Here is a 12,085-nt window from a genome sequence, read left to right on the forward strand (position 1 = left end):
AGCAAGGTCGGATCATGATGTTATACCCTAGTGGCTCGCTTAGGAGACGCATGCAAGCGATGCTTCCATGTGGCAAAAAGGATCAATGTGTGGCCTTAGGTAGAAATACACGTGTACGTCTATCCCACTTATTCGACATGTGTAAATTGCAAATTCTCGTGTATGCCTATTCCACGTGGCAAAAAGAAGATGGACATGTGTGTGTGGGGCCATTTCAGGTGGGCCCAGTGCCAGCATCCCCTTGCCCACCCCCCCCCCCCCCCCCCCCCCCCCGCCAAACCAAAACCTCAAACAGCGTGTATAATCGCGTTGTTGTCGTGCCAGGAAGAAGCCATGAATATGCTGCACCAGCCGGACATGCCCGATCGAGTCCAGCAGCTTCCTATCGATATCTCCTATCTCAAGCTCGCAGGTAGCCGTCCGTAACACACACCATCACCGTCCACAGCGCTTTATCCGACAACCTTCTGACACCCGTGCTGTGTTTGTGCCAGATTGGCTGGCAGACAGGAAGAGAATACCTGCAGACTGGCGCAAGAAGCTGACGCAGCTCCGCATGCGCGTCGCCTCCGCATTGTCGAGCCTTCCTACAGATGTTGACCCTTGGCTTGGCACCCTTACTATCGAAGGTTCTTCCCCACATCTTTTATTTTCAATTTCATTTACTGGATCTGTCTATGTCTCCTGTCAGAAGAAATCAGGCATGCAATCTTCAATGCTGCATGACCCTTGCATGTGTACCGGCTAATCAAAATTAGAGTCTTAGTATCGGTATCAAAGATTGCACACTTATGCATGCACGAACACTCAACTAGTTCATCAGGTCGACTGTTGAACCCAATATGCTCAGATTACCCAGTGATTCCATCTGAAAGACGTTGACAGCACTGGTGCTGCTCAACTCATTCGTCAAGCATCTATTGAGCATGGTCAAAATGAGAGGCTGATTGTTTTTTTATCAGTTCAAACGCTGACAATTACATAGCATAGCTAAGAGAGAACAAGTCTATCCTGGTTTAGAGGTTGCACTCTTGCCGCCTTTTGAGAGTGTTGGCAAGCTTTCGGAAGTTCTATCCATTCAATTTCGAAACATGTGTATTTAAGGTAAAGCACTCCAACTACTTAACTAGAAGAGCAACGTGACATAGTGACTACAAGGGCTGAACCATTCATGTGGAGGAAAATTTGCACAAAACCAACCCATGCTCCTATATAACACAACGTAGATTGTCAAAGGCCTTGTAGAAATGAACACTATTGAAGATTTTGCACAAATGGATGTAACAACATGTGTAGTTTTGGTAGTAGTTTGCACTATTGAAGATTTTGCACAAATGGATGAAATAGCATTTGTACTTTTGGTAGTAGTGCAAATAGAGTATTAAATGAACCCAAATAAAAAATTTGATGATGTCAAGCCGCGTGGATCGTCTTGCAGTATTAATTGACTTGGAGATGCTTGCCAAATCTCCTTCCAATCGAAGGAGATGCAACAAAGAGTGTTGATGATTTTGCCCAAGTGGTTGAAGACTGCTCTAATATAATGTTGGATTTGGGGTTGTAGGAATGCATTAATTAATGCTTAGTTCCTACTGTTACCATTGACACATGTTGGTAAAAAAAATAATTATCCTAGGTCCAAGCTGGAACCAAGTAGTACTTGTCAAGTACAACATATTACAATGTTTGCCTTTGGAATCCACTGACTTCTTAGGGTCCTTGGGGAGTCATTGTGGAAATAACTAACTTGCACACCACATGTATATCTCACATTTGCACAATTGATTAACTACTTAATCAAATGCTAAGCAAAGCACTAGAATTTCACATCCCTACAACGGACCTTGCCCTTGAAATCCTTGCAATCCCCAATTGCACCACAATGTGCTTGGAAGCAAAACACACAGCAATGGAATTTTCAAAGGGCATTATAGTAAAAACAACATTGGCCACAATTGCTTAACTATGCTACTACCAAACACTTCCTGAAAATTTCCAGTCAATGAACATAATAGACCAAAAGAGTTCAAAATTGCTGCTATAAACCCGTAGGATGCATCCATTATTAACATATCTCAACTGTCCAGTGAACTATCAAATTGTATTCATAGAACACATTGCTGTCCATAAAACCAATTGAGTACATGTGAACACTAACGATCATCCATTGTAAGCCAGCAAATGGTAATGGACCTTTGACGATCATAAATTGATGATTTTAAATTGATACACAATGATCATATATACTGATCCAAATGTATACTTTCAAAGTTGCATATGAAAAACCATACCATATGCATACCAACCGCAATGACTAGCACACTAAATAGTGACCTTTTGGCAAACATATTGTGAGCAAATTGTACTTTGGATGTATGTTGAATATATTCGAGATCCACTATACGCTAGAGCTATCCAATATTGGAGGAGTGGAAGTGCTACCTCCCTCTTGAGCATCTAGTAATGCTCTAGAACTCTGCTTCATTGAGTCTGATTGAACCTTGCTCCACTAAGCATGACCGATCCAAAGTTCACTCTAACGGAAAGCATCGAGGCAAAGCTATAATAATTGAGAGTGGTTTGCCAAGTCACTCTCTTCCATCCATCTAGTATCCATTGGTGTGTAATTTTGAAACTTCAACAAGTATCTCCTAGAAACTTTACCTCTGGTCTTTTGCTCTTTATGTGCCAATATTTTCTCGCATACAAATATCTTATCCGACTCCTTAATCTCTAGTTGAGTTTCAACAAACACATCCTCTAGCACATCACCATGAAAAGGGCTCAACAAGCTCTTAGAAAAGGCATTATGTATCCATTCGTGTGGAGGCAATTTCAGTCTATAAGCAACATCATTAATTGTCTCCAGCACCTAGAGGGGCTCATAACAAAAGCAACAATACGTAATCGCCCTTTGCAAATTGCAAAGCACGCCTATGGTGATTAGTTGCCCTCTTTTGCTTTTCTTGCGATCTTTGAAGTGCATACTTAACCTTGTCATAGGTTGCATCCATGCTCTCCATGTAATGATCAGCCTCAAAGATCTTATCCCTAGTATGCAAAATAGGAGGCACTTTCTTGACACCCTCCACAACTTCAAATGGAGCCTTACCAGTGGAACTATGCACCATATTATTATATGCAAACTCTATCAAAGGCAAGTATTGCTCCCACTGCATCTTATGCTTTGACACATAGCACTTCTAGAGATCTAAAATTGTGGAGTTTACGTCTTTGGATTGACCATCTATTTGCAGATGAAAGAACGAAGAAAATTTCTGCATGGTATCCATGTTCTCAACCCCTTCCAAAACAAATTGGTCATCTATAGATCTTGATCACTAATAGTCGACTCTGGCATACCATGATAATTTAAATACGCGTTGAAAAAATAATTGTGTCATATGATTAGTCTTTATCTTCTTCCTCACTGTAATGAAATGGGCCTACTTACTGAACTTGTAAATGATAGTCTATATTCTAGCATTCCTCCTAGGTAATCTAGGAAGATCAAATATAAAATCCATTGCAATGCTTTGCCAAGGCTTATCAGGTATAGACATCTAAAACGAGCCTTTCTTCCTAAAGAGGGTGGTGAAACCTGGTTAAGCACTTAATTACAGTAATCAATAAATTCGCAAAACTGAAAATACATACTTTTACTACTTTAATCTTGGACATTGACACCCTGTTGGTTCCAAAACTAGTGCCTCTTTTGGTATTTCTTTAACTTATATCGCAAATGGAAGGAGTACAACTAAGATTCGCTCATCTCCTCGGCTAATCCAAGTATCTCTTGCTGTCAAAATTGACCAGCAAGCCTCGAAACCAATTTGCCTCTTGGTTTGTGGCCTTCACTTGCACCTTGAAAGACAAATTCAGTCCCAACTTTGATATTGGTTGGTTGGCCTATTGAATCTCCTTGGAATTCCTTAATTGCAATTGCTAGAATTTAAGTCCTAGGCCCTCAATTTTGAGCATGCATCCCGAGGCGGTTTTCAAAAACTTGATGTCTGCTGTAAATTAGGATTTAGAGTGGAGATTGACCGAAATCTCTTCCTGTAATGATTCCAACTGTTCATTACAAGAAACATTGAAAAGCTATTGTTGCCTTGCTTAAACAACCATGGAAGCTATTAGCTATAGCTTAGGACCTCCAAAAAGATTGCTACCCCCTCCTATATGCTGTTATTTGCATCAGAAGGACATTGGGCTTCTGTCACGTGCTCTTGGAGGGCCCTAGACTACTGTCACATGCTATAGAACTGATTCTTGGTGGTTGCAAATCATATTAGCGGCCTCTCCTTGCTCTCTAACAATCTCCTTTTTTTTCACAATGCTAGAAATATACTCCACTAGTCCTAAAAACGTTTTCTCCACTTGCACGGGCAAGTTTTGCCAAGTAGCAACCTTCTAATTCCATTATCCTACATTATTCACCTATTAAATAGTAATTAATTTTAAAATATTAAAGTATAAAAAATTATTTAATAATTATTCTAGTGCTTAAAAAAATAATTTTACCAGCCAATAATTAAATTGGCTAGGCCAATTTGTCTTCCAAGTATCCCTGAGCAGCTATTAGCCCTTAGATCGCCATTAATTAATTACTTAATGCCTAGTCTCTAATGTCACCACCAACATTAGTGACACCGGATACCACGTAGTACCTGTTAGACATAACTTATTGTAACTTTTGTCTTTGGCACCAACTACATCCTCTAGGTCCTTTGCCTTTGGTACCAACTACATCCTCGATGTCCTTGGCTTGTTACCATGAAATAACTGCGATGTGTATCACATGTGCCAAACAACCTTGCATAGTTGATTAATATCTTAATCAAATGTTATTGGCAAGATTAGAGCATCTTGAAATTTCATGTCCTTGTGACAATGCGGGTTGCAATAAACTTGGCATCTTTTGTCTATTATAATTAACATTTTGACATATCATGCATGTATGAACAAATTGCTCAACATTGTCTCTCAAAGTAGGCCAAATAGAAAAAGTGATCGAGTACCTTATAATTGTAGTATCAATACTCGTATGCCTTGCATAAGGAGGAGCATGACTCTTAGTCATCACCTTTAAGGGTTGGGTGCCTATATATTGGGGTGCCACTTTAGACAGTTTGTGCCTATAAATGGCACTAGCTTCCCTCATTTCACACACTCTCACTCTTCTCATTCATTCGTCATTCTTTTCTCCTCTCGTCTCTCCACTGTTGGTTACCCCCCGCGAGGACATTCTAGTTCATAGGTTGTGCTTCCTTTTGTGAAGCACCGTGTTTCTCACCATTCAGGTTGTGTCTTGGTTGCAGGCTACGTTGCCCAATTGGCCACTATCCTTAGGCTGCCTAGTGACCCTCCTTCGCTGCTGGCGACAACATTCTCCTCTTGGTGACAACTCTACTTATCTGCGTTTGCAGTTTGGCATCTTCCTCTTCACTTGGTGACCATCTTCTCCACCTAGTGTTAAAATCATAGGCTGCCTTTGCAATTTGGGCCCTTCTTGGCATTGGTGATGGCTCCGACAAGCACTTGCTACTCTTTGTAGGCTGTGTCTTGTAGTCTCTAATCCTTCTAGGGCTTCGTTTCAATATTTGGCAGGTTGCCTTGTTGATTTCCACTCTTTGAAGTTCATGACTGTTGGTTGTGATCTTCTTCCTTGACTTTGACGGTCCTTGAGGTCTACGTTCCACTCTCTCTATGGTTGACTATCCTTTTCTTCACTATCTAGAATTATCTTTGATACCCTACTGCTTGGAGAATTCCGTTTCACTTCCTTCACAGTGTAGATTTCCTTCAGATATTGCCGCGTGATCAGCTAGGATAGTGCATTCATTCTCAAGTTTTTGCTCCATTGTATTAGCTTGATTCAATGATTCATCATTCATTATCTTCTTGATATCATGGCATCCAACTTAGCGTGATAAACTATAGTAATTGCCAAAATATGAGGTTTTCTTTGCAATGCATCAGCCCCCACTGGATTTCTTTTTGCCATCAATATGCACATTGTGAAAGTGAAATATAGAGAGGAAATTCACCCATCTCATATGTTTCTTAGATAACTTTATTTGATGTGATGTTTGGTGACTTGTTTGCATAGTGAAATCAGCCCCTAGAAGGTAATGTTTCCATGTGTAAAGAGTATGGATTAGAGCAAGTAATTCCTTCTCATAAACCTATGAATTCTTTTTGTATCATGGAGAATATGGCTCTCATAGGTTACCACACAACTATCTTGCATTAAAGCAGCCCAATGGTGTTACCACATTTATCAGATTGTACTACAAAAGAATTCTTGAGATCTAGCAACGAAGCATTGGATCCAAAGTCATATTTTCCTTCAGCTTTTCAAATGCTGAAATTTCCACTATTGTCCATCTAAATGAAACACCCTTCTTTTGCAAGGCATGCAAGGGAGAAGCAATTTCAAGTGAAGTGCCAAACATACTTTTTGTAGTAAAAACACAGGCCCAAAAGGCTGAAAACTTCACGCACATTTCGCAAGTGCAGCCATGACTGTATTGCCTCAGCCTTTGGGAAATCCATGGATACCCCATCAATCGATACCATATATCCTAGAAAGTGAATTTCATGTAAAAAAACTCACTCTTCTTGCCATTGATCACTAACTAATGCTTGCGCAACTCATTAGACATTATTCGAATATTTTCTATGCTCATTCTTTGAGTGCACAATTAGGTCATCAAAAAATGTATCCACGAATGCTTTTATGTGGTCTAAAGATCCTGTCCATCACCGGATTGAACATGGTGGGAGCATTTGTAAGCCCAAACGGTATGACAAGAAACTCATAAAGCCCAAATGTAATGAATGAAGTTGAGAGGAGAGAGGAGTATGAGTTGAAGGGAGAGAGAGAAAAAGAAGAGAAAGAAAGACTAGAAGAGGAGAGAGAGACAGAAAAGATGGGAGAAAGGAGAAGAAAGCCATAGAAGTTGGAGATGAAGGTGAAGAGCATGTTCTTGATAATAAGTGGTTGCCCTAAATTGGGACTCTTACACCTTATATACCCTGGTCAATTAGACTAGGTATCTAACCCCTAGTTCCTATGTATCTCACTCGTTACAATTCATCCCCACCCTGAAAGTTTTTGCCCTAAAAAATGAAGACAACTGGAGGGGAGTGATAGATGGGCTTAAGAAGTGGGGTGCAGAGTACTACTCTGAGCCACATTACAATGAAAATAAGTGGGTAAAGACTAGGGACAGCATACTGTTCATGACACGCCTGCTGAGGTAAAATTGTGATAAACTTTTGATAGGCTGCTTCAAATAGGGCGTGCGGCATGTCCAAATGGAGCTTATGACGTGTACTTTCAACACACGTAGAAAGTACATTGTTGAGATTTGAGCAAGTACAAAATTGTTCTAAAACAATGTGCATTCTGTAGGCAGGGTGTGGTCAAAAGGGGGCATAACTGGCTAGTCTTTAGCCCGTTGGGCATCTTGGAGGTGAGGAAATTCATTGACAATAGTGGCTGGGTGCCAGGAGGTTTCTTCCAGGGGTAGGCCTTGCCATTTGATGAGGTACTCCTTGATGGATCGAGATCTTAAGTGCTTATCTCATTGCCTAATGATTGCCTCGGGGATATATTGAATGATACCTTCTTCATCTATGGGGGGAAGTTCTTTCACATAGTCCACTGAGGTGCCAATAAAGGGCTTCAGTTGGCTAATATGAAACACATTGTGAACTTGGTGGTAGGGGGAAGCTCTAATTGGTAGGCCAATTCACCAACTCTCTTAAGGATCTAATAGGGGCCATAGAAACGGTGGGCCAGCTTGTTAGTGTTGCTCTCTTTGAGAGTGGAGTAATGGGACTTGGATACTTTCAAGAGGACTAGCTCCGCTTTTTGGAATTCCAAATGCATTTTTTTTCTAATCAGCATAGAGTTTCATGTGAGTTTGTGCATTTTGAAGATTCACTTTGCATTGTTTAAGCAGAGCTTGCATGCGATCCAACTCGGCTTTGCTCTGAGGGTTGATCTTATAAGATTGTAGGGAGGGGAATCTTATACCTGTATAATGCCTCAAAAGGGAAAACCCCGATGCTAGAGTGGGTGGAGTTGTTATAGGCAAACTTAACCAAGTGGAGCCAGGTATCCTAACTGTACTGTACATCATGGCAAAAGTGCTGTAAGTATGTCTCAAGCCATTTATTTACTCTTTCAGTCTGGCCATTTGTCTAAGGGTGTTATGCAGTGGATGGAGCAAGCTTAGTGCCTATATATGTGAAAACTATCTGTCAAAAGTTGTTCATAAACTTAGCATCCCGATTGTACACTATGACTTGTGGCAAGCCATGCAACTTGAAGACATACTCCATAAATTGAGTGGCCACTTGAGAGGCAGTGTATTGTGTCTTAGTGTGAGGATAAAGTTGTCAGAAGTGGAGCAACAATGAAAGCATATACATGTGCTGAAATAAACTGCTTCGCCAGTAATAAATGCCCAATATGAGCATAAAATGACAAATAAAAGTGCCTAAATATCCCAAATAATTTGGCCAGCATTTAACGTTGCTTGGCCAGCAATAAATGCCCAATATGAGCATAAAATGACACAAATAAAAGTGCCTAAATATCCCAAATAATGTGCCCAGCCTCCGTATGCACACTTACACATGAGCTGACATGTTTGCTAACACCCGGTACAATGAGAATGAATCATAAACCATACGGCATAGTATCCACCAAGTAGAACCATGGATACCTAGACAGTGGGTGATCCACCACCAAGGTGCGTTGGAGAGAACCTGATGTCGATGTCGATCGTACCAACTCCTAAAGATAGTGAAGATCATAGCATATCTCTGCGTCTGTCCCAATGTCTCTCAGTAGCATACATGACCATCCTGTCAAAAATGCCTCTGGAACATACATGACCATAGATTCCCCGCCGCCTTTGGCCAGACTGCCAAAGTGTCCCCTTATATGAGCTCATGACTAGGAGCCAAACCCGCTGTCTGTCAAAGAAACAACCCATCATGAACTTGAATGTCAAGCCTAGCTCCAGGATTTGAACCTGCCAGACTTCAATCAATGCATCAGGGAAGTCCCTCTCTGGATCGTATGCATCTTTATAGATGTATAGATAAGGCGTGGCTACCCCATCGCACCACCCCTCACACTTCCTCTTTAGCAGTGGAGAGTTGTGAGGGATGCTATCATCACCACCACTAGAAAGTGGTTGAGGAAGGGGACACCAAGCCCTTCGCATGATCCAAAGAAGAGGATGGAAGCCGCTAACTCTTTGTAGTCCTTCCGTAAATGACCTTTCTTCTCAGAGTGGTAACATTGGGTCTTCGATTTCTTCTTCTTCGCACCCCTCTTTGAAGTTGCAAAAAGCCTCACTAGAATCTCCATGTAGCATATCATCAGTGGATGTGCATGGAAGAGCCATTTGGAGAAGATTTAGAAGAGAAGTAGAGAAAAGAAGGTATTTGGAGAGGGAACACAACCAAACCACAAGCATAGACTGCAAAAAACAAGAGTTCACATACAGTATAACCCAAAATATGACCAAAAGAAGACAAAAATCTGTTGGAAATAATAAAAAAATCAGTCAAAAACTGCCAAAAACAGCAAAAACGGCTTGAAGGTACAGTCGCCCCTGTAAGAGTGCGCAACGGAAGAAGAACACGAACACAGAGGAGGAGAGAGAGACAGCAGAAAATGAAGGAAGAAAATCTGCACTGACTGTAATGAATGCTGAATACAAAACTGTGGACTGATCAGTCCCTGCACGCAGCCCGAAGCGTCAGTGAGGGCACCAGATCAGGCTGATGATGACGGCAGCACCGAAGACGGAGGAAGATGACGGAGTCGGAGTGTGCACCTGCCAAGGAAGGAGGGAAGATGATAATACAATTGACTGCCAAGTGGGAAATGGCTATAAATAGCCAAAAAACCCAAAAACTGGCCGACTTGAAATTTGAGGCCATAAATATGTCCGACCAGCATTTAATGCTGATCCGACCAGCATTTAATGCTGGTAAAAATGCCAGGAATGCTCAAAAAAATCCCGAAAAGGGTGGACAATGTCCGGCAGGTGAGGCAAGCTGAAGAATGCAGAAACTGCCCCGGGAAATGCACATAAAATCCCGACTAGAGGAGAAAATGCACTGAAATGCAATAAACTGAGTGCTCTAGAATGAGCTACCTCCTCCGTCAAAACAAGTGATAGACAAGTCAGAGCTCCTAAAGTCCTTGTCTGACTCAGACTGAGGCTCACAGGCAGGAGATGACAAGGCATGACAAACATGACTGCTAACACCCCCTCTCAGATCCTGGATGTGGCGGAAGGCCAAGGGAGAAACGGATCCTGGGGTGGCAAGAGGAATGCCAAGGTCGATGAAGTCCGTCGATGTAGACTGCTGCTGAATGAACTCCTCATGATCTTGGGAATCCCCCTCTAAAACAGTAGGAGCCAGGAAATCCACAGCCGCATCACCGAGATCGTCCCCCTCTGAAAGGGATGGGAGGTACGAGGGAACCACCGGAGGAGAGGGTGGGGGATGGGAAGGAACCTGTGGAATAGAAGGTGCACAAGCGGGAACGGGTGTAGCAATAGACTGCCCCGGAGGACCCTGCATCAAAGAAGGGGAATGGAGCTTGTAAAGCCCGCTCTCCTGCCAACCTGTAGATAAGACAGCTCCTGTAAGAGAATCCTCAATAACAACGGCATGCTCGGTGAAGATCACTCGTGTGCCAAGCCTCGTAAGACCATAAACTGAGAGGAGGGGAAGGCCCAAATCCGGAACATGTAGGGCCTGTGAAAAGGAGCTCGAAGGTCGGTCGGCAAACAAAGGCAATGTGCCAACACCACGAATAGGCACCGATAAAATGTCACCAACAGTGACTGAACCCTCTGATGGACGGAGATCTTGTAACAAATCACCTCGGGGAGTCATATGACTCGAAGCACCACTGTCCACTAACCAAGGCTGCGCAGAAGACACTGTTGCCACGGAAGAAGAATCCTCCTCCAAAGCATGGATATGAATGAACACTGACTCATGGGTAACAGCTGGTGTAGAGGTAGAAGAAGGCTCCGATGTAGATCCACCCTTCGCTCCCGGACGAAGGTGAGGGTACTTCTTCCAGCATTTCTCCTCGGGATGTGTCCCTTTCCCACAGTGTGGGCACTTCGGTCTCTCTGAATCTGAGTCAGAGCCTGAAGAACTGTCCTTCTTCGTAGCCTTTGACTTCGTCTTCTTCTTCTTTTGTCCTCCCGAACCTGCAACAAAGGCTCTAGTGGAGTCGGATCCACTAGCACTGACCTCTCTGAGTCGCTCGTCATGCTCCAAGACAAGCGGGGATAGCTCCTCCCATAGAAGCTTCTCACGGGTCCTCAATGTAAGAAGGCTGGTGTAGAAGACATCAAACTGAGGCGATGGCAGCTGAGTCAAAAGAATCATAGCCATGTCTTCAGAAGATATCGTCCGACCGAGGGATGCAAGCTCATTCCTCATATCCTGTAATCTGTTGATGTGGTCCTTCATGGAAGGACTATCATCAATAGCGAGCATCTGCAACTTCTTTTCGAGAGATATCCGGTGGGCAAACGTCTTCTGATGGTAGAGAGACGTGAGCTGTCTCCACACGTCTGCTGCAGTCTTCAACCTGTGAACATGAACAAGGACAGAATCCTGCAAACTCAGAAAGAGGAAAGATCTGGCTCTAGAATTAAGCCGATCCCATAAGGTTGCACGATCCATAGATGTCCCATTTGCGGGATCCACCTTAGGCTGGGGAATAGGAACAGAAACAAGCTCCCAAAGATCGAAGGAGTCCAAGATACACTCCACCTTGCAGGACCATAGAGAAAAGTTGGAGCCATCCAACCGGTCCTCTTTGGGCAGCTGAGGAAGTACGGGTACCTGTACAGGGGGTACCAAAGGCTGCATCGTCGGCCCACTGGAAGGGGATCGCCGAGATACATGAATAAAAGGGGGACGGGAAAGAGGAATAGACTCCAGACGACGGTCCTCGTGATAAAAATCACGCATCCGTTCAGACGAGTGTCGAGACAAAAGCTCGTCATCTGAGTCATCA

The 12,085-nt window shown here is 42.9% G+C and overlaps 1 protein-coding gene across 3 annotated transcripts in view; it reads left to right on the forward strand.

The window, feature by feature from the left end:
- Positions 1 to 292: 292 nt before the first annotated feature.
- LOC148032366 (CDK5RAP3 protein homolog) overlaps positions 293 to 12,085 on the forward strand; it is a 170,839-nt gene continuing 159,046 nt past the window's right edge. For all 3 annotated transcript variants that reach the window (XM_087683015.1, XM_087683013.1, XM_087683014.1), the window contains exons 1-2: positions 293 to 412; positions 495 to 629. In XM_087683015.1, coding sequence (XP_087539141.1) covers positions 334 to 412; positions 495 to 629 — 214 coding nt within the window. In that variant the 5' untranslated portion in view covers positions 293 to 333. The remainder of the gene's footprint in view (positions 413 to 494; positions 630 to 12,085) is intronic.

The sequence above is a fragment of the Lygodium microphyllum genome, chromosome 8 (genome assembly GCF_053477565.2).
Source record: "Lygodium microphyllum isolate KBCC chromosome 8, Lygodium_microphyllum_v1.1.10, whole genome shotgun sequence".
Lineage (NCBI taxonomy): Eukaryota > Viridiplantae > Streptophyta > Polypodiopsida > Schizaeales > Lygodiaceae > Lygodium > Lygodium microphyllum.